The 23,866-nt window shown below is 40.3% G+C and overlaps 1 protein-coding gene across 1 annotated transcript; it reads right to left on the reverse strand.

Moving 5' to 3' along the window:
* Window positions 1–47: 47 nt before the first annotated feature.
* On the reverse strand, window positions 48–23,615 carry cc2d1b (coiled-coil and C2 domain containing 1B). Its single transcript, XM_082513272.1, has 26 exons — window positions 23,504–23,615; window positions 23,092–23,218; window positions 22,850–22,994; window positions 18,522–18,622; window positions 16,823–16,933; window positions 16,168–16,311; window positions 15,587–15,914; window positions 14,927–15,045; window positions 13,006–13,084; window positions 11,688–11,765; window positions 10,425–10,552; window positions 9,673–9,745; window positions 9,350–9,489; window positions 9,143–9,272; window positions 8,745–8,917; window positions 6,690–6,815; window positions 6,357–6,415; window positions 6,125–6,241; window positions 5,736–5,809; window positions 5,418–5,476; window positions 5,280–5,331; window positions 4,865–4,964; window positions 4,107–4,197; window positions 3,855–3,977; window positions 3,523–3,572; window positions 48–2,973 (listed from the first exon to the last, which is right to left on the reverse strand). The coding sequence occupies exons 2-25, from the start codon at window positions 23,152–23,154 to the stop codon at window positions 3,561–3,563; spliced, it is 2,625 nt and encodes an 874-aa protein (XP_082369398.1). The 5' UTR covers window positions 23,155–23,218; window positions 23,504–23,615; the 3' UTR covers window positions 48–2,973; window positions 3,523–3,560.
* Between the last annotated feature and the right edge of the window lie 251 nt (window positions 23,616–23,866).

Here is a 23,866-nt window from a genome sequence, read left to right on the forward strand (position 1 = left end):
GTTATTTACTTTTTTTTTTAATGTTTGAAAAAACTTGACAGTACACATTTAAAACAGGAATTTTTTTATTGGTTCGTTTTAGAGCAGGATCAGCAGATTCAGTCAAAAATCAAAGAACTGATTCTGTTAATTGTGAAGCATTTTAGAAACACATGATCTGTGTGAACATCTATATGGTAAAAACTAAAACATTTTAATGGCTTCCACACAGGAAGCGATGACAGGCGACATAACGGTTGGTGAGGGCAAAGTGGGCGTATCCCGAGATGAGCTTTACTCAACTTCAATCAATTTCGGCCAATAAGAGCACAAGATACCGTTAATTGACATATCACAGTGCCGTAAATGCGTTAGAGGGTTACCTAGGCAACCAGGGTCTAGAAAGTCCACTAGCGACGAACCTTTTAGCTTCAAGGCTACGCGTGATGAGTGACATCGCTTCCTGCGTGGACCCAGCTTCAGTATTTTGATCAGTGTTACTGTAAACTGAACTTTTTTCCTTTATACTAAAAATTAGGCGCAGATTTTAAAAAAAGAAAATTAGAAGAAGCGGAAACTGAAATGTGTGACCATGGTAGTAATAATAATAATAATAATAATAATAATAATAATAATAATAATGATGATGATAATAATGACGCAGACAGTCTGAGGTACACCTGCTTGAGGTGGGATTTACGTCGTTGGCTCAGTTAAACTTGTATGGCTTCTTCTGCGGTTCATTTTTTAAAGGGTTAGTTCACTCAGTACTAGTGGAAGCATTCGTTTTCTTGCCTCACTTGAATCGACATTAACCTAATGAATTTAAGGCTGTCCATTTACCCACTTATGTACTACATGCAGAGAGTTTGCTACAGCTCTTGGCACATTTCAGACACTACATGGATGTAACACAGCAACTGCACAGAAGTCTCTTTAGCTGCAAAATACTCCAAAACAAGGTTGCAAAGTAGAAACAAAGAGCTGGAAGACGCTGCAGAGTCATGTGAAACGACTCCGTTTCAGTCATTTGAGGCATTTTAAGGCAGCTGGGAAAGACTCCGCTTAGAGCTTTATCTTAACTCGAACTCACCATGGCAATTCAATCAGTCAACTGTTTCTGAATGACATGTGAAAAAGTGCTTGGCTTGACGTGGTTTGGTAATTTGAGTGAACTGACCCTTTATTAAAACACTGAGAGGTTTCACTCCCAATATTCAGTTTCTCTCACATGAGATGGTCCATAGATTTCAAAAGTAGTGACAAACATTCCTGTTGAGACTCTATGACAGCACATGAGGGCCATTTTAAATAAACAATGGAGCCAAATTTCCGACTTACTCTTTGAAACATTGCTCGACTTTGCAAGGCTGGTTTAACCTCATCGCACTGTACATAAATATGTGATTCGATTGGTGTTTGTTGAATAACAATGACGTTACAGAAACTGACATAATCTTGAAAACTAAAGTGAAAAAAAATTCCACCCCTTAAAATTTCAAAATGTATTACATTTTTCCCTGTGAACTCCAAACTTTAAAGTGGAGCTAGTGTGTTTTATCTTTTATTTCCTGTTTTATATATATGCTAGCCAAACTTTCAAATAATCAGGGCAGTATACCTAAAACACAGAAACTTGAAGCTGGTGTATGCAAGGGGCAGCCAATCAGAAGGAAACAGACTTAATAAAGGGGGAGGAGCTAAAACAGCTTGTTTCAGACAGAATCAACTGGTGGGCGACACCTAAATAAATTATTCAGGAATTATTGTGAACTGTGGATTATGAAAAACCACCCAGAATGGCCCCCATATGCTGTCAAAAGAATAAAACCAGAAGACTAGAGCTGCTTTTGCTTCAGGTTAGGTTAGCTGAGCATAATGACTGAGACGGCCAGTGGTGAGTCTTTTTAAAGGTCCTAAACTCCTTCTACAAAATGAGTGGGTAGAAATAAATATAAAATGTGTTCATCTGTGACCTTGAAAAACTAGTAGTTGTATTTTTAAACAGGATTCAATTTGCAGCCCCCTTCCAGTTTTATGCAAAGCTAGGCTAAGCTTAGAGTTTCCTGACATTTAAATCTTTCTTTCTTTCTGTTCCTTTACACGATGCTTTTTAAAGATGATCCTGTGTACTCTCCTCCTCACACGTGACATTATTCGTCTCCAGTTTTTGTGCTATTCAGTGTAAACAAGTCAAATGCACCTAAAACGGCAGGCAGGTGAGTGTGCAGTTTAGTGACCACAATTAGAGGACTTGCAGCGCATGCGAAATGTGTGGTCTCTAAAATAACGATCGTACCTTGTGTAATCTGGTGATTTCTTGGCTTACTTTCCTGTTAAATAAACATGAGGTGGCTACTGCAATATCTGCCTGACGTTTTCACACCGAAGTCTGTAACAGACTGTAACTGAGCGGAAAATGTACTGAAAACTCCCGACAGCCCAGGCTGTAATTATATAATTTAAATGTATATATCGTAACAGATTTGGCAGCTAAAGGCGGCTTTCAAATACGCAGGATTTTACAGCAACTGTGATTACTTTGGTATTAGTGCATAGGTGCAGTTCTAGATACCACAAGGACTATTTACACATTCTTTGATATATTAACTAAAAATTACGTCAGGCAGCAGGATCAGCTTAACTCGACACCGGTCCCCTTTGTCACTCGCAAAGGACACCATGCCGGACCCACACATCAGGAAACAGTTTAGGCAGCTGTGATCTTTGCCTGAGTGTTTTTCAATCTCAAAGAGAGGCCCTCATCGCCTTCCGGTGGAGGCAGACACAAGGTTCACGTCTCCATAAGGCAGCTCCGTGTCTCCTGCTGAGTGAAGGGGAGCGTGTGTGTCGTGCAAATGTGCAAAAGATACTACAAGACCCGTGTAGGTCTGAGTCCAAACTGAACAACAGACCGTCTTCAGAACTTCCCAAACCACCTTCATCATCTCCTCCTCTTCTCCCTCTGAGTGTTTTTGATTGAGTTCCTTACATCTGCAGGGCAAAGACATCTCCAGTATCAGTCAAGGAGGAATTAAACGTAGATGCACTGCAGACATTAACTTTTCTAGCCATAACCTAAAAATCTTGGATGAGTTTGAATCCTGGTGACCTTGAGCTCAAAGTCAAGATTGGAGGTCAAGTGTTCTGAAAATCTTGTAAACGCAATAATTCAATGTAATGTAGGATTCTGGGACTGATCCAGTGGCTGTGTCTACTTTGAGGCTGAGGGGTTGCCAATTTAGCTTTTTTTTGTTCCCCCCCCTTATTAGTAGCATTGAGCAACAATATTATAGGATATATCATAATTTCAGCAGCAAAACTATACAACCTAATGTCTGAGAAACATTGGTACTCTGGATGTTGGATCTTTTTCCTTCTAATTCACTGGATCAAACCTGAAAAAGTGTGTTGTACATTTTAAGGCATCCATCTGGGACAGGTGACCAAAAGAAATCAAAGCATCTAAAAAGTCTCTTCACCTACATTGTGATGGCAGGCTCATCTTCTAGCTATGATTGTGAATGTAAACCGTATAATTACCTTCTTCTTGCACTTCATCTTCAGTCTTGCAGTAACATCTAAACAAGAACCTACCAAAAAAGAAAGGACAGGTAAAGCTCTGAGAACATTTTACAAAACCACACACACCTGGCTACCAACATAACCTTGTGTGTCCATAATTTTATAAAATATGGAACAAAACAAAAAAAACCCCTTAACAACAAATTAGTAAAATTAACTAAACAAGCAGAAAAAAGGCAAATAAACTATAAAAGCAAGCAAATTAAAGAAAGCCATTCTAAGTAAAGCTGAAGTCATTGAGGGTTGATCATATTCTAATTACCGAGCTTTTTCATATCTTTATATGTTACCTGCGACTGGTCAATCATCAGCCAGCGCTCCGTGCTGGTCTGCATGTCCTGACCGCTAAGAGGCTCCCGCAGTCTGACCTTCACTTCAATGCGACCCCCTGTGGGTTTCCGTCCGTCCATCACCTGGCACACGAAACACCGTGATCACATCTTAACCCTCTCAGACAAACGGCCTCCTGATTTCTGTCTTAACGAATTAACTTAAACACCACAGATCAATTTCCTTATCCTTTCAAACTGAATGTCATTCACCTCGACAATCTCCCTGATTTCACTGTGTGACTCCAGCTTGTCCAGCTTCAGCAGGGCTGTTCCGATCGGCTTGTCGCTCCGTAAGAAACCGCTGTGAGACGACAGACACGGTTACACTGATGAGCCACAGCTAAGGACAGCGTGTGTGAAATAAAAAAAATCAAGGTTTAACCTCTAAACATCTACCAAGTCATTGGCAACCCATTCAACATCCACTGAAATAGAAAACCTCTCTATAGAAAAACTGTGATGCCAAAATAAACAAGACATCATTTAACATGTAGGATCATCTGGTTTCTGAACATCTGCTCATTCAGCATGTGTGTCATTTTTATTCTCTCTGTTAATCTGCACTTCTTCCTTCTAAAAACTACCCTGATCTTAAGCCCACACAGCAAACACCAGCAGAGCCGGCTGACACATTTATATAATTACACTGTGATAAGAAACTAAACCTGAAGACTCCCATCAGAGATTCTGGTTATTATGCGTTCCCACTTTCAGATCTTTTTTGCAGCATATTGAAACATCACCAGTAATCCCTCACAGTAAACACCCACTAGCACGACTGATTTGACTAATTTCTCACATTTATCTGAAATAAACAGGTACAATTACAGCCCTTCTTGTGTCAAAGTCCCATTGTTGTAACATGCTAATGACTAAAGAGCCAGCAGCTGCTCGAAAAGTTCTCACAGCACATTTTAAATACTCACTACGTGTCGCATGCTGTCCGACCAGCAGCTCCTGGGACTCACCCTTTGTGCAGCAGCTCTAGCTTGAGGCCTTTAGCTGTCACCACCCTCCTGAAGCCGCGATGGTTGCGGCTGATTTGAAGCTTGAAACTCTGGTTGTATTCTGACAAAAAGAGACAACAAAAAAGTCAACATCGCTCAGCTAAATGAAGCAGTTTAGAGGACAACAAATAAAGCCAACATGGAAATATTAGGGAATTCTACCCAACTCCTTAAGAGAGTTTTTAAAAAGTACCACAACTTTAAAACCAAAATGATCTCGCATGAAAATGAACCTAAAATAAGGCTCGGTTTGTTTTGAACAGCAAAAATGCTTGTGTCCTTAAAAAAAAAAAGAAAAAGAAACATTTATACACCCTGGAACTAGAAAAGAAAATCCCACAACTAAAGCACACCTGAAGCAAGAGTCATGTCTCACCTGGGGAGTTAGTGTTCTTGATGACAGCTGTTTTGAGTTTCTGTGGCTGCTCCTGGTGGCAGCAAAACAGCAGATGAAACTTAAGCAAAAACACTCACTGGTGTTAATTTTTAAAAAGGCGGATTTTCAGGCTCTTACCGTGCTGGGATAGGGGAACTCAAACTTGACGTAAGCATCCAGATCGTTTGCTTGGATTCCTGCAGGAGGAAGAAAAGCAAAAAGCATGAAACTTTTGTTTTACCCACTTTGAGGTGTGACCTTCGACTCGATTTATGGAAAATCAGTCTGAGTAACTGATTCAAGATCACTGGTTTGTTCTATGAGTTGAATTCCCCGTTTATCCCTGTTCATCCTCCTGTTTTATTGCTGATATGAATATTTTTAAATTCTGAATAAACACGTCCTTGGGGGGGGGAAAACAAAAAACAGGAAAAACTGATAAATGCAGATTTTTACCGCTAGGAGCAGGAAGATTCATCCCTTTTACGATAATAACAACCATGTCAGTGCTGCTCAGCTCTGGAAATATCCTGAAAACAACAACAGGAAAAAAAGCAGGGAGAAAGTTGAGTGATTTATTGTGTCTGCTTCAAGTGTAAACACTAAGAAAACTGCACCAGTCACTCAGTGAAATTATGTTGTATACACTTTTAGAAACATATAGAAAACTGCTTTTCTCTAAAATTTGTTTAGTGCAAGCAAAAGATGAAGGCATGTATGAAATTATTTACTGCCCCTTTAATATATGAACCGTCTATTAAAATAAATGAAAGCAGATTATTTGCTAACTTTATAACTAATGAATAACTCAGCAGGAGTAAAGAATTGATGGCAAATGTTCCCACTTGGCTATGCGAAATGACTTCTCCTCGAAATGATGTTTAGGAGGAGGCAGACCCCTCGACTGAGCCAACTTCAAGACTTCCATACTCTTCTTACAGCTTTCAGCCATTTTCTCAAACCTAAAAAAAAACATGAAAAAAAGGAATAAAACCTTTTCATGTTTCATGTCATCAACCATTCAACAATTAATTTAGAGTTTAAATGTAAATCTCTGTAGGTGACGAGGAAGCTTACTTTGTTGTTTCAGTGACGTTTCCCAGGTGTTTGAACTGCTCGGAGTAAGTTAAACATTTCTAAATAAAGGAAGAAAGCCAGGAGAAAGGGTCACAGAGGGTCACAGTTTGGAGAAATCAGAGGCAGAAAATCTGTTTCTGGCAGCAGAAATTATTCATGAACAAACATCAGAGAGCTGAAAAGTTTCTTCTGAGGGGAAATCTTGTTAATAGTTTAAAGGCATAAACACATTTATTTAAAATCACAAATAATCTGTAGAATTTGGCCGAAGAAAAATTTAATTCCGTTAAATTTCAAAAAGAACTTTTTATAAAGACTCTGCTGCGGTTTTACCTCGTGCTGCTCTTTCAGGATCTTGGCCAGCTGCGTGTAAACTTCCTCGGCTTTCTCTGAGATCTGCACGTCGCTGTGGTGAACCAGGATGAAGTCTTCGTCTTCATCACCAGGAGGCGACGGCACCTGCAGGCAGAGAGAGAGAGAGAGAGAGAGAGCATTTTTAGCCTGTGTTGCAGACACTCAACACAACACATCAGTGTGGGTGAGATTTCTCTATAGTCTCATCTCAGCAGCTTAATTTCAACCATACACTGTTCATAACACTTTACACCACATGTGTGCAGAGACACATTAATGTCACCCGACATTTCCTTTCTTTGTTTTGTTTTTTTGCCACATTTTATTTAGTAGGCCATCTTTTAAATAAAATTAATTCTTTTATTCTCTCTATATTTTACTAAGATATTTTTTTAAACAGCATGTTTAGCATCACTTGATAGCCTTGTTTTTTTATTTGGTTTATATATTTGTTTATTGACCTACTTTATTTTTGTTTATTTGAGCTCTTGAGCTATTTTTTTTCTGTTTTACTTTATTATTATTGCTTTAGTTTGTTATTAGTTGTGTTTATAATTGCTGTAACAGTAAATTTTCCAAAGGAACTTGGAAAGAAAAGCGTCTTGACATCTTTAAGTTTCCTTGAAGACGTTTCACCTCTCATCCGAGAAGCTTCTTCAGTTCTAAGAGTAACTGGTGGAGAGTCCCAGATTTTAAGCCCTATGGGAATGTCCCCCAAGAGGGTCATGGATCCCCTATTGATCCTCTACCTAATCACACGAGCCAAGCTTAAAATCTCAGACTCTCCACCAGTTGCTCTTAGAACTGAAGAAGCTTCTCGGATGAGAGGTGAAACGTCTTCAAGGAAACTTAAAGATGTCAAGACGCTTTTCTTTCCAAGCTCCTTAGTCTACAATGAACTGGATGACTGAGAACCTTCACAGACAAATTTTCCAAACTTTAGTGATAAATAACATTTCTTATTTTATCTTAAATCGGATCATTTAAACAAACTGCTGATAACCCTCTTCTCTCCTGTGCGTGCGTATAATTTAACTGTACTGGCCAAAAACTTGTTTTGGGAGTCAGATTTAAATATCTAAAGCCTGTCATATAACATGCAAGTTTTTAGAAACAAATTGTTGTCTTGTGTTTTGCAGCTTCAACCTAATTCTTACATAAAACACAATGAAATTTCAACAACAAACATCAACGTAACTCCATCAAGGCACATTCAGAACTAACTTTCTCACTTAGTCATTTTATCTAACTTTAAATTGTGTTTCTCAAAAAATAATCTGAATCAGGCTGATCTTACTGAGCACCTAAGGACCATTTTCATCACAGCTGCCGTTTTTAGATCTTTTCCTGGAAGTCAGGTTTTTTAATAGCAAAGGCAGCACTGAAGATGAAGAGCAAGACAGGAAACATGCTCTTCATTTCTTTCTCCAACTTATCAACATTGATCAGGTTTTGCACTGAGGAATGGTGCCCCAGTGTGAGACTGTCCACACAAGCAACATCCTGCGGTGTCTAAGGGGGGGTATTAGGCAGAAACATCTGGACTGTGGTGAAAGCCAGCACAGTATCACCAGATGCCAACGCAGTATTTCCTGACCACCTGCCCTTTTTATCAAATTTGCCTCCCTGCAACATCTCCAAATACGGCTCCAAAATGAAAACACAGTTGAACGATTCCAGCCCACATTTCAGTTTTTAATAAACAGAAAAACTGAGTGGACTTTCTGTGACTAGCTTCTAAAGAGCAGTAATTAACTCTGTGCTGGTTCAGAGAACCAAACTGAATGATCTTGGTTTTGGCACGCTGGGGCAGGTGCAGCGCTTATCACAGAAGGACAGACAACAGGACTTCTGCTGACAGATTTAAAACCAGCAAACATTAAAAATGTTCTAGAGGTGCACGTGAAAAAAACTTTTGGTTTTTCTGAACCTGTTCTCAGACCTTGTAATCTACAACCTGAATGAAGCCTATTTTTAACTGTAAGCAGGTTTTGGTTCATCCAAATATGAAGCGTAGATCCACTGTCTGCTCACCGTGCTGATGTCCACAGTTTTGCCGCTGCGTGCCGCCTCGATCATGGGCTCGAAGCTCTTGGCGGTGCGGAGAAAAATCTTTGCCTGCTCCATATCATTTTTCTGCTTCGCCTGCAGCGCAGCCTTCATGTATTGCTTCTTTCGACCCTCCAAGAACTCCAGCTGCTGAACAGCTGGAAAATGAAGACAGAACAGACACAAAGCGAAGTAGTTTATAGATCTGTAATGAGCCCCTAGGTTCTTCAGTCAGTCAGTACTTCTCTCCATCTACCTCGTCTAAAACTTTTTCAGTACGAGTTGAGAGGATGTTCTGTTAAAGAGTTTCTCAGGAGCCAAAGGAGTCTCTGGGTTTTCAGAGGATGTCTTATATCCTTCAGACTTAAACTCTTGTGTCTTACCTGTTTGTGAGAGTCCTTCTCCGATGGTTGTCCTGTCAGGTGAAGCTGACGGAGTCCTCTTCTGTTCGTGACCTGCTGTGGGAATGTCTAAAGTGGGCTTCTTTGGCTCTTCAGGAGCAGCAGGCTTTGCCTACACAGACAAAACACTACAGTCAATTTTTCCACAGGAACCAAATATTTAATTACCTTGTAATTCTGTGATCCTACCAATTCTTCCTTTGCCTCATCCTCTTCCTCATCTGCAACTTCAGCAGCATCACTAGAGGCAAGCTTATTAGCTGCCTCCAGAGCAGCAACAATCCCCTGCTCAGCTCCCACTGCCTTCTGGCCAGGGATCGGAGGAAAGCCTGTAAGAAAAGGTGTTCACTGACCTTTTTAGCTTAGCAGAAAAAAGAAATGTCCATGTATTTGTGCTGCAGCAATAATAAAAGTATACAAAGTAATCCTGCACTACAGAACTGAGCACATAAATATAATTGGGCTTTATAGAGTTAAATTTCACTTGGAAAAATAAAAAACATGTATCTCACCAGGGGGAACCGGCAGCTCGTCAAAGTTGACTGCTTTTCCTGCTTTGTGAGCGCGGATGGCGCTCTGGTATTGCTGCAGGAGGCAGGAGTTTAAAAATATGTTAGCAGCAGAGCCAATCCTCTCATCGGGGGGTAAACGTAGAAGTTTGCCGATGCTAAGTGCTGGGAGACTATGCCTTTATTATTATTATTATGTCTGTCACTTTAATTTATTGCCTCGTTTTATTTACTCATACCCACATAATTATTCGAGATTTTAAAGTCTTAGACACAAACAAATCCAAGCTTCAACAAAAAAGGGAAAGAGGATGGTCTGTCTCACATTTTGGAGCGGGCCCGTTTTCACTCATCCAGTACAATCCTGAACATTTCCAGAACTTTTTACCCGACAGAGGAGCACGTAAGAACACAAATGTCCTTCGCAGCTGGATCACATATAAATGTCTTTGTATTTAGCTTAATTAGCTTAGTATGCTGCCTCCAGTGCTTTCTTTTCAGGCATTCGCCTCATCTACAAACAAACAATACTTCAAGTAATCCAAGTCTTGCTCTGTGCTCGATGTGAAGAAGAATAATTGTGGAACAAATCCCGTTCTGATTCTGTTCAAAGTGTGCAGTTCATGTGTGGAAACGACCCAAGACTGCATGAAAAATAAAACGCTGTGTCTATGTCAGAGAGGACGAATGTGACAAAGCTTTAGTAACAGAGCACTTTGACTGTAAGGACAGACTTCAGAAGTTTCTCCTGTTACCTTGGCAATACGGTCGTGCATTCGGGCCTTGCGGTCGTCTCCGCTGGCCTTGGCCTGTGCAGACGCCTCCGTGTACTTGGCTCGTCTCTGCTCGAGAGCCTCCAGCACATCTTTAGGAGCTGAAGGGGCTGAAAGAAAGAAAAAAAAAATCAACCAGAACTACCCACTGTAGCGACCCCGTGAACGAGGCAGTAGCTTTATCTGATTGAGTACAGAGGCAATATGGACGTGTCAAAGATGCAAATGTCTCTCGGTTGGTGCAGGAAAAATTATCAGATATAAAATAGAGTTATTATTTTGATTCGTAGCAATGATGAAAAAATAAATAAATAAATAAATAAATAAATAAATAAATAATAATAATAATAATAATAATAATAATCTGGAAGAAAAAATTACTTTTCCACACTCCTTTTTGCTACAAAGCTCTTGTTTTACAAGTTAGGCACACCTGTTTCCTTTATAGTGGTGCATCTGCATCCTCCTAAAAACTCATGACAGTTCAGTTCAGCTTGAGCCAAGATGGAGAGAGAGAGAGCCTTTGGTCGACAGATCAAAGGACCATTACAAAACCTGCTGCAGCTCCTTTTGTCTCCATATCTCTGAGGGACCTGGTGTCATTCGTTTATCAGCTGCAGCTCTCTGCTGCGCTCCTGGCTACCATCTAGGTTCAAAGGGCCCAAGTAAACTGTCACCCCAACCTGTTGCTGTCCCCATTTTCACCCTCACAGCGGCTAATTGCCCTTATGAGATGCCTTTCCACTCAAAAATATCTAGCAATATGAGCTTTACTCCTTACCAGACAACCCAGTGTCCCCCACCACCTCCAAATCATATATTTGTGGTTTTTCCATCTTTTGAATTACTATATTGAAAAGTACAAGTAAGTGCCTGTTAAAAGCACAATTCACGTATAATGTTTGTTCAGTTAATTAATAACTCATACATACATACATATACTATACATTTTTTCACAACACAGGCTCATTGATTTCACTATGAATGAACCATGGGTGCTTATAAGGACTGTAAATCTCATCTCATCAGCCATGTGACATTTTGTGAATGTTTACTTTTTAATGCAAACAGCTGAATGTTTATCAGAGCTGTCATGTTTGGGGTCACTTCCTGCTACTCATCTTTATGTAAATTAATACAACGCTGTCACAAAACAAACAGCATGTTTTCTTCTGATATAATTTGCTGTATTTTAAGAGAAATAAGCTGAAAGCAGAACTACGTGACTGTTAAAATGATTCCTACCTGGAGCTGCTGCAGCCAGCGGGGTCGGCTGTGTGCTTTGACCAGCGGGAGCTGCAGCCACCGGAGCGGAGCTTCCTCCTGGACATTCAACACAAAAACACAAATTCAACTGAAACAAACAGAAAACAAGTTTGTGGAAGATCTGTGTGATCTCTATTGAGTTTCTAGAATAAAGTCCTTTTTTAAAAAACGACTTTTGTTATTAGTAGTTTACTGCATTTTAGATGCATAATTAATGTGACTACATACATACCCCAGTTTAGTGTGTTATAGCTTAAAGTTGAACTATGGTGCTGGTGTACATAGAGGTGTACACCCCTTAGAATTCATGGTAATGTGTTATTACCCATTTGTGTAGGTATTTAGCTACACAAAGTAAAGGATGCATTTTTTGTCTGGAGTCATCCCTTTGCGGGAAAAGGAGTGACAGGAGAGTTAACCAGGAGGGGGAGACGTGAAAGAAAACAATCAGTGTTCAAAAAAGTGACATGCCAAGCACAGGTGATGGCCATGACAGACGGTTTTCATTGTTTTGAAAAGTACATTTTAACTTTGGTTCTACCCCTTTGGCTGGTTGAAGGACCAGAAACAGCACATGCATGAGTACTCCACAGACCAGTTGTTCCACATATTTTTGACATTGCCCCCTGGTGATGGTAAACATGTAGATGATGGCCTATGAAGCAGTACACCAAAGAAATGACTGAAACTGAATGTCAGGTCTGAGCTTTTGTCTCAGGTTGATTATTTGTGCATACTCTGACCTCATTATTTACATTTTCTGTCATGTTTAATGTGGACATTAAACATGACAACCCCTGCAACAGCACACACACACAGAATATCAGATGAAAAAGATACTTTTTCAATCATTTGTAATGCTGACACAAAACACTTAAGGTAAGTACTAAACAGAAAAGTTTATTACTGCCTGTGCCAAACAAATATTCACCATACTGACGTGGAAAATAAAGCTTAGAGGGAGATGCAGTTTAGCCTTGGATGTTACATTTTTGAATAATCTCACCAAAACATCCCAGCTGAACAAGCCCCGCCCATCTGCTGTTCAGGCCTTCTGTTTGCAACGGGCAGCCAATGAGAAGAAAGTTGGCTTAAAAGGAGAGGAGTTATAACTGAGGTTCTGGCTCAGAAGGCCCAGTATAAGATAAACAATGGCCTATAATAACCCTAACCCTAACGTAACAGGATAGCAGATTTCTAACCAATTAAGACAACACAGACTGATTGCTTTTACTGTACTTGAACATGTGTTCATCATGTTAGGGTTAGGGTTAAATTTGACGCTAGTGTTTCTCACCCTGTCCTGGAGGTGAAGGAAGGCCACTCAGATCCACTGACTGTCCTTTTTCCAACGCCTCGATCACTGCATCGAAACTCTGGATCAAATTTAAAAGAAAAAAAAGGTCAAACATAATGATGGTCTTTGTGAGGATCCGCATTTTTGGCATGTTTCACATTCTTCAGAGAGAAACCCTGCCAACAGACTGTGCAGCAACACAGTGTGGGGATAACAACGTGCAGTACTATGCTACTATTTTAACTCTAGATTCAAATAAATGTTTTCTAAATCTTACAGCACTGGAAATCAAATCAGACACGAGCGATGAATGTACAGAGGATAACAGAATGCTTTTTCTTTTTTTACCGTGTTTGTTAACTCTACAAGATTTGATGCATGCTCAATAATTCTGGTGAGGCAATCCCAGAAAGTTTGTATGGATGCAGTGTTTTCGGGAGAAGAAACATTTCATCAGTCATCACAGTAATCAAAGAAATTAAATGTTTCTTCCCCTGAAAATGCTGCGTACAGATAAACAGAATGAACTTTCTGAGATACTCCAGGGGTGTATCAGGAAGGAAATAAAGCTAATGTTCAGAAAAATATAATTACTGTATAATAAAATGACCAAGCATTAGTGGACATCAGTTTGTTTAAGGCTGAAAACTTTAGATGACTCAAATTTCCCACTAAAAAGAAGAACATACAGCAAAGGACACACAAAGTGAATCTAGACAGTTGTTGGTGGTAAACCACAACGTTTTTGTTCTGAATTCTTAGCTGTGGATGTTACTTTTCGTTCTATTTTGGTTTGTAGCATTTAAAGTAAATCAACATATTCTTGAAAATGGTGCCACCCTGCTGTAGTACAATCTTTAGGTGGCACCTGGAAGTAAAAGTTAGAGAACAGCTGTCCTGAAACACCCACCTCACCAGAAGCCATAATCACGCCCCCTAATCACCTTAATCATGGCAGCATACACGACCAAACAGTGACTATACTTCACTGCCTGTTATTTCTCAAAGGTCTATTTAAACACATCAACTGACTTTCAAAAGAGTTTCAGTAAACTTGACCTCTGAGCTTTCCCTTGTTGTCACCGAATGTACAAGGCCACCAAAATTTGAAAGGTCCAAGATTTTTAGCATTTACATCTATGATATCTATCGATTTGAAAAGTTATGTTCACTCGAAATCATTTAATCTGATCATGTCTGATAACAAAAAAAAAAAACAGCTGGTGATACAAGTTTAAAGAGCAAAACAAAGAGAACAAGAGCAGTGTGAGGATACGCGCCTCATGAAGGCTCTGATTTCAAAAAGATATCTGGATTAATTAATCAAATTCTTCATATTTTTTGAGGAAAAAAAACATTTATTTGAGAAGAATTTAATTCCAGTTTTGCTCCCCCATCTCAAAATGTTCCCAGATCCAAATAGACACCAAAAGTTAATAACAGAAAAAAATAAAAAGGAACCAATTCCTGCTTGGTAAAGGTAAGTATTAGATTTTTCTTAAAAATAATCCTGTGAGACATCATGTTGAAAACAGACACACGGTATCTATTATCAAAAATGCAGCTTTTACAACATTCCTACAGAAGAAACTTCCTCTGCTCAGAAACATTGCTGCACTTCTCATCGGAAAAAGGCTTCATTCTGTGTATACACACAGACACAAACACGCTAAACAGGAAACAGAAACACCGTTTTGAATTACACTGTTGAAGGCCAGAAAATACACAATTTCTTACAAAGACGTGACAAATGGCTACATGTTTCTGTCTGAAATCCTTTTATCTGATTTAATATAAAAACATCACATTGAAAATGTTTTTAAACCATCTACAACAGACCTGTCAGACCACAATTCAGTCTGCTGGTTATCTGTCACTTCATTTTGAACACATCACTCATAGCTGCTGGTCTCTGACTCACCTTGCTGGTCTTGAAGTAAAGCTTAGCTTGCTCCACGTCTCCTTGCTTCTTGGCTCTCAGCGCTGCCATCTTGTACTCTTGCTGTCTCTCCAAAAGCATCTTCTTGGTGGCCTTGTTGGCTGAGGGTTCACCGGACAAATCAGATGTCAATTCCCACAGTGAAAGGCCTCATTCATCGCAATAATGAGGAGGGAGAAGACGACAGATTCGCCTCAGCTATATCAGTCATCAGCTTCCCTCCGATCCAAACTCAAATGTGTGCAAACCATTACCAGTTACACATGATCAAATGCATCATAGCGTGCTAAAATACAGAAAAAAATATAATCTAAACCTAAAATGTGTTGGTGGTCACTTTATATAGCCTGTTTAAGAGTTGAGAGGTCTTTACATAATACATAAATAATAAAAATATAATAATAAATTTTGATGAAGACGGGGTTTTCTTCATCGATTGGAAGATTAAAAACATCTACTTGTCACTGTTCTCTGGTCAGTTTAATCTGACTCGTTTTGATAATCAGCGTCAAGCGTAACAGATATTCTAACACAGACAGATTGCTTTTACTGTGCAGCTCAATTATGCCTATAGCTGTAGTCTCCATGCCAATTCTGAGCAAAGAAAAACACGGTCTAATGTGCAACTCAAGAGAAACTGACCATCTGATTGTGAAACGTCAGCAGCTTCCTCATCGGTTTGCTCCTGAGGAGATGGGAGGCTGCTCAGAGTGGATAGAGCAGCAGAAGACGATTGCTCCTCCTCGCTGCTGGGTGTGATGACATCGGGCGCGGCAGGTGACTGTGGTGATGTGGCCTCCGACTCCCGTGACTGAGAGGGCTGAGGTGGCGATGGTACAGGGGGAGCAGGCCTCGCAGGCACAGCTGGTCGCGGGGCAGCGCTCGGGGCTCCGATGGCAACAGGCGGCGGGATCTCTGCCTCATTTACAGGCCTTCCTTTTTTCACAGCACCCAACATTGACTCCAACGTCTGTGAGAGAAACCATAAATTCATAAAGTCAACAAAGACGCCATCATGTGTAATAAAAAGGGTTCATCGCAGAACTCTAATCACTTAAGACTCACAAGTGTAAACAATGACCAAGAGGTTTTATGGGCAGGAGTAAGAAAGAGATGAAAATCTTTTACATAAGGTGTTTTAAGAAATGCAAACCAAAATTGCATCTTCTGACTGTGACATAACGAACAGCTTGGTGTAAATTCATGCCCTCTGCATGTCGTACCTTCAGACCACGATCATATCTCCTGGCTTTTGAGGACTCCCCTGCTGTCTTGGCGTTCTGCAGGGCTGTCTTGTACATTGCCAACCTCTCCTCCAGGGTGTGTTGGAGGCTGCCGGGGGCTGCCGCAGAGACTTTTACTTCCTCCTACGAGTGTGAGACCAAAACAACCTAAGAAGCAGCTGGAAACATCTGGTTAAAGGAAGAAATGACTCACTGTGCAAAACATGTTGACATAAACAACATATTTTTCAGTTTCTGTCCATCTACATCTTAACCTTAATCATATGCTTAAAATTCGAGGCACGTTAAGCATCCAAAGTTTTTAAAAGACACTAAAATGCAGATGTGAGGAAATTCATCACCAGGAATGAAGTCAGACTTACTAGAAGGAATGAAAATAATTTACCTCAACTGCATCTAGTCAACAGAAGCTGATCACGTGCCAGTTGAACAACTGTTTTTTGTGTAAAAGTTTAAAACATCTTTGATTTCATATTAAAAAAAAAATAGGCATCAAGTTTTATAAAACCTCAACAGGTAGGATGTTTCCTTTCCCTTTCTTTTCAGTTACTGGCAACAGGTAAAAAAATCTCCCATTTGACAAACATGTTGATGGTGTCAGTTTCAAGTTTGGCAGAAGCAGCGTGTATTGTACCTGTGCCGCTGGGGACTCTGGTGTTTCACCCTTAGAAGATTCAGCAGGGGCAGAGGATGTGGAGGAAACATCCTCAGCTTCCTCCTCACCCACCACTTCCTGTAGCTCTGCCTGATAGAGGGGGGAGAAAAAAAATGCAACCGATCAACAGTAAGCTTTCTCTGTGCACACACAGAGCTGGATTTCAGAAGCAGCGAGTGGGAGTCACGCTTCCCATCTGTTGTTTGATAAATGGAAATACTGCGAAGCAGAAAGTGCAGAACATAAAAAAAAACAAACCAACTGTAATTTACAGCTTAAGAACACCATGATTACTGTGTGAGCTATAAAACTGACGGGCACAGAGAGGCCAGAGTGAATTTATTTATTGGTTTTTATTGGTTTTAGTTCATGGAGTCAGTTGATAGTGACTGTGAGTTAATATCAGTAAAATGCTGTTCTGTTCCAGTTTTTCAGGGTTAACAAGATGAGCAGTGACTTAGAAAAAGCACACATTTGCCAAAGGAACGTCATCTTTTTGGCTACAGATCACTTTCTGACTACTATACACTCAACGGACACTTCATTAAGTACACCTAGTTCCAGGTTGACCCTCTTTTGTCTGAAGAAATGCTTTAATTCTTAGTTACTTAGATTCAACAAAGTGCTGGAAACATTCCTCAGAAATTCTCAGCCCATACTGAGATGACAGCATGGAACAGTTACTGTAGATATGCAGGAAGCACATCCATGTGAATCTCCCTTTCCGCCACAACCCAAAGGCGGTCTATTGGATGGGATCCGCTGACTGTGGAGGCAATTTGAGAACAGTGAACTTGCTGTCATACTCAGGAAACCAGTTTGAGCTCATTTGAGTTTTTGTGATAGGGGATAATATCCTGCTGGAAGCAGCCATCAGAAGCTACACTGTGGTCATAAAGACGGTCAGAAATTACCAGCAACAACATTTAGGTAGGCTGTGGCATTCAAGCAGTGCACCATGGACACTAAGGACCCCAAAGTGAACTGCCACTAGCTGGAGAGTTTCTCTTTTTCAAACCATTCTCTGTAAAGCCCAGAGATGATTGCATGAGGAAAATCCCAATGGAGCAGTTTCTAAAGTCACTTAAATCACCTTTCTTCTTCATTCTGATGCTCATGCTTGAACTTCAGCAAGTTTTGCTGACCATGTCAACATGCCTAAATGCACTGAGTTGAGGCATGTGATTGGCTGATTAAATATTTGTATTAAAGAGCGGTGGAACAGGTTTAGCCGCGAAAGTGGCCAGTTGGTGTAATTGTGCATTTGTTAAAACACCGCTACAAGAAACTGGAAACCATGACTCCTAAGGAATCTAACACGAAGCACGATTATTGGGTTAGTGAGCCACATCATTCTGAAAGGATGGAATAAAGTGACCTAAAACTTAAACCAGACTGGTCAATGTATTTGTAGACTTTTGATCACCAACAATATCCAAGCTCGCTTTGATTAGGCCGGAAAGTCATTTCCACGTCTCTGCCATGTATGGGACTTTATCACTGCACTCAGTAGCCTTTCATCTTTAAATCTATGCAGTTTACAGTTTTAAAGCTCTGGTGTGCACTGAAAACATACCAAGTTATAAAATAAACACATCAGCCTAGATTTCTGATTGCTTGCTGGCCTTGCCTAAAGTTTGGGAATGGATCAAACAGAGCAGGTTATTTAAACACTAACCAACAGGTCTTCATCGTCTTCTACATTGTCGTCATCATCATCATCCAGGTCCTTCATACACTCGTCTGCCATTCTTGCGATATCTTCCATGGGTAGGGGACCTACAACACAATCAAGGTGTCATGAATTCACATTATAAGCAGAACAAATGAAGCAATGCAGTGTGGATGACATCTTCTAAAACAAAGAATTCACAAAGAGTGATTGTCCGGGGAATAATTATCACACATTCACTAGACTCAGCCAACAGTCAAAGTCTCCAAATGAACGAGAGCATTCTCACAAAAAAGTTTTATAAACCTAAAACTTGAAGATCATCTTTTCTCTGTCAGTGCGCCCCAGGGCAGCTGTGGCTACAATGTAGCTTGCCATCACCAGTGTCTGAATGTGTGTGTAAATGGGTGAATGACAGGTTGTGTAAAGCGCTTTGGGGTCCTTAGGGACTAGAAAAGTGCTATACAAATACAGGCCATTTACCATTTATGAGGTACTATTCAGCTGTTAAAGTTAAATCGAGTTCACACTCTTGACTTAAACCTCTAAAATACACTTAGAAGTGAAAGACTCGGTCGTGTTCGGGGAGAGCACAGCAAAGATTGTTGAAACTGTTTCAGTGGTTTCGCTGATATTTTTACATTTAGCTGTGATAGGCTAAATAATTCACTGTTGTACATAAACAATCCTCTCCCACTGGTATAGTCTGTTTCTTTCTACCACTATCTTCAAGTGGGAATACACTCTCTGGTGTGTTGTTGTTTTTTTGCACTTTATGGACTGTGAAGTACAGCTGCTTAATTCCGGTATAATCCTAATTATTTAATAAAATCAGGAGTGACACAATTACTCACAGACTTTGAGAAAAAAACTGGTTGACTCATTAAACTTTAGAAAAAAACATATTTCATTTTATTTCTTTTACCATTAATTATATTTAGATGAACTAAACCTGCTGCAGTCTGTTAAGGAGGTGAAGTTAGACACTTATGGAGGAAAGGGATGTACTAATTGTTGGAAATAAAAATGTGGCACAATAATTGTTATATCTCAAGTATCTGGTTTTAATAATTGTCGGAAGTCAAAACTCAAACTTAAATTAAAATTCTACTTCTAGCACATCCCAACTATGGACAGTACTTGTGTTGTCTTAACGAGGTCTAAGTCAAATTATTTATATACACATTTGTGGTGGCTAAGGTGGCAACCTCCAGGGCCCTATTTCAGGAAGCCGGTTTAGTGCAAACTCTGAGTAAGTAAACCCTGGGTTAACGGAAACTCTGGGTTTTCGGTTTCACAAAGCGAGTTTAGATTAATTCTGAGCGAGTTACTATGACGACACACTCCGTGAAGCTAACCTGCCCCCTAGCAGGTTAGCTTCAACTAACCCTAACTTTCTCCGCCTCTTTGTCGGAAACCTGACTGTAGGAAGTGTCAGACATGGCGTGCTCCTTCCTTGAAGAGCCAGTAGATGTTGAAGCCCAAATTCTCTGCAGAGCTCTCCGCCGGGAGAGAGTGATTAGAGCGCGTTCGGACATTTTATCATTTCCTGATGATTTTCTGTGTGAACGTTACCGTTTTTCAGCACAATCTATAATTTATTTGAATAACATCCTCAGGCCTAATATTGCTCATGTGACACATCGCGGACATTCTCTCAGTTCTGTACATATTATTTGTATTGCACTTCGGTTTTTTGCAAACGGGAGCTTTCTGTATAATATTGGTGACGCTGAGCACGTTTCCAAGGCTACCGTCTGTCGGGCAGTCAGGAATGTTACAGTTGCACTGAAACGTCTCCTGTACTCGTTTGTGGTGTTCCCCGGTCATAGACCCACAAGATTTATCAAAGAGGGATTCCACAAAATTGCAGGTATCAGGATGAACGAAACTTAATTCATGATGTGGTGATACTTGAACTACTACTTAAATTTTACATTTATTCTCACGGTTCCCAGGCGTGATTGGCTGTATAGATGGCACTCACATTCCAATCATTGCTCCTTCAGTAAATGAAGGAGACTATGTGAACAGGAAGTCTTTCCACAGCATTAATGTACAGGTACATAGTTCCCTGTAGCATTTCAAACTAACAAATTATTTCATTATAGTAATGGATGCTAATTTGTGTTCTCTGCACTGTGAAGATCATATATGATGCTGCCAACATTATCACAAATGTGGAAGCCAACTGCTCAGCCTCTGTGAGTGGTGGTGGTGGAGGACCCCCACCTGTTTTTCGGGCCTCCGCTTTTTTTCTGTTGGCTATAACGGGTCACATTTGAGCATACAGAGTAAGCAAATATGTACTTGTAATGTGCTCAGATAATTTCAATAAGTGCTTACAGAAAGAAAATTAATGTAGCCTCTAACTGCAATTGATTTATATAGGACAAACAGACCAAGCACTATGGCTCATAATACAATTACACCTTACCTGTTTGGACTATATTTTTATATTTCATTTTTACTTGCTGCCAGGAACGTTTGGGGCCTGTTGGGTTGCACCTGCCCTCAAATCACATCACAAAATAAAATGTATGAAAGAAAAAATAAAATAAAATATAATAAAATAACGTGTTAAATGGGTGGAAATCCCTAGATCAATGTTTAAATTAACACTCACGCATTGACTCTGTCGGCTATGTTTTGCCATGCATGCTCCCTTTCTTTTGCAGCTGAGGCTGTGTTGCTTTTTTCCGCGGAATTTGCATGTTATCGGCATATGCTGCCATCAGGATTTCGGCCTCAAGCGCTGTAAAATACATTGACCGCGCCTTCTTTCCCTCCGTCTCCATGGTGACTCGCTTAATCTGTGCTCCACTAATCAGGGCTTTATGTATCCTCGTGCGCGCGCTTAACTTGGGGTTAAAGCAACTCCGCGTTGACTGAACTAATTGTTATCAGCCTTTCTGAAACCGAATATTCCGAGTTGGACAGTTCGGGGTTACTCAACCCTGAGTATCGTTTTTCACTCTGAGTTTTCTAAACCGGCTTCCTGAAATAGGGCCCAGAACTAAAAAATGATGCTGAAGTGCTACAAACTGCAGTTTCTGGAGGCATGTAAATCCCCAGATTTCTACTTAAAATGTTCACATTTACTGCATTAAAAAGTTTTCTTATAGCCTGGTACAAAAAACAGTCTTGGCTTCTATGAATAGTTACTACTGAGTAGCTTTTTTTTGGCCTACATTCATCTTTACACTATCTATGGTGTTGACCATATTCAGGACAACTCGGGACATCAACTCAGGAGATCTAAACCCCGACTTTAGAAGCTTTGAGTTTTTGTTGCAAAAAGAGAGCTAACTTACACGCTGAGTGAGCTTCCAGACTAACAAAGTCTGTGCCCCTAACATGCTCACTGACAGTTTTTCTTCAACAAACTCTGATTTTATCTCTGAGTACTGCGTTCCTGCTATACCTTTATTCTTTATTCATTCATTAAGAGTCCCATCAGGGGTAAAAGATCAAATATGAACAAGAAATATGAAAAACAAACACACGTATCAACAAATTACCCGGTGACAGTGTGTGTGACAGTGGGCAAGAGAGGGAACTTTTACTATATCTTTCTTCCCTGATTCTGTCTAACAAGCCACAAAAATGAATTCACTTTGCAATGCCTCCATATGACAACACACTGCTGGTCCAAGCAAAGAAATCTCCGATCATACTTTTGGTACCTAATGGTCTTCCTGCATAGCAAATCTGCACAAATAATCAAATTATATTAGCAATAACAATGTCCGCTTCCGCTCAAAACCCACTTCCTGCTGGGCTGCAGCATGCTTTCAGGTAATTTATTTTTAATATTTGGGATGGCTGTGGCACTGGAGTTAGATTTAACTAATTGGTAGATTGGTGGCTATCCTTTGGAAAGACACTGAACATCCATCAGAGTGTGACTGGATGAATGAGGGTTGTAGTAAGAAAACATTACAGAGTACAAAGGAATCCACTGTTAAAATCAGTTCACTAAATATACAAAATTACAAAGGCTGTGAGTGATCTCAATACTGACCACAATAACAGCCATAATTAAGCATCTCTACCAACCAACAAACCCTCTGCTTCCTGTTTACACTGACACATAAAGTGTAGTTGCATGATCTTGCGAATCATGTCTAAAGGAAAATTAGTAAATTCGGAGGTTATGTTCGAAACTGCTAAAACACACACCTGGATGGTGACTGCATTTGTGTGGCTGTAGCCTGAGACTGTGAGTGCAGCGCTTAAATGACAGCAAATGTTAGCTGTACCTACCACATGTGTAGAAGGGTGCGTGTGGAAGTGGGGTTTTCAGAACTTTAAGTTATAACTACTGCACTTACTTTTCCCCTTCTGCCTGGCTTTTCCTCCTGCAGCAGCCTTTTTTCCAGTAATAGCAGCAAGTTCCGCCTCCAAATCCGGATCGTCCAGGTTTCCGTCCATGCCCATCATCATCTCCTCGGGGTTCAGGTCTACAAACAGACCCATCTAAAAGCAGGAAGTAAGGGGATAAACGTCTCCACGCTGACATATTTCTGAAGAGAAAACCTCCTGTTTGCAACCTTATGTTTACTGGAGTTGTTACCTGCTTGGCAGCAGCGGCGCCCTGGCCTTTGGGCTGCGGTGCTCTCTTCTTCTTACCAAACATGTTTGTTTTGGTTTCTTGTTGTAGAAATATCCCCTCGGAGACACCCCGGTGGTCCAAACCTCACCTACACGAACGCACGTACACTTTAAGAAAATATGTCGGTGTTGTAATCAATGTCGGTTGCAGTAGTTGTTGAAATCATGTGAGCGGTTGTCAGGTGGCTCCCGAACAAGCTGCGAAAACGAGCTGCCAAACAACGGTGACGTTAGCCCAGCTAGCTGCTAGCCAACCATGTCTGTCGGCTCTTAAGTCTAAAAGTTAATTTATAAACAAGATGGAAACTACTTCTGTATCTGCCGCGAGGGCTTCAGAGAGATTATCATACCGCGAAAAGACCGTTTACATTTACCTGTTCGTTCACAACTTCATCAGGTAGTTTTCAGAGGAACAGTTTCATTTCTATGCTTTGACATAATGGATTTCTTTGAACGCGCATGCGCTAAGCCTGGGAGCACCCTAGCGCTGCTTGAAAGTTGAATCCCTGAGTCATGTCTGCCAGGCAACGAGAATGTCCCCACTGACTAAAGAAGCAAAAATACAAGCCACGTTTATTGAGTAAGTCAGGTTTTCCTGCGTGTAAAACATTTGGTAACGAGGTTTTTCATAAATGTATTGGCTTACTTCTCTAAGTAGTAACGCAAACATAAATACACTAACTTCAAACAAACATAATACATGATAGTGACGCAGATCCTTAAAAATGCTTTTCTAC

Source organism: Aulonocara stuartgranti, assembly GCF_965226115.1.
Source record: "Aulonocara stuartgranti genome assembly, chromosome: 18".
NCBI classification, from domain to species: Eukaryota; Metazoa; Chordata; class Actinopteri; order Cichliformes; family Cichlidae; genus Aulonocara; species Aulonocara stuartgranti.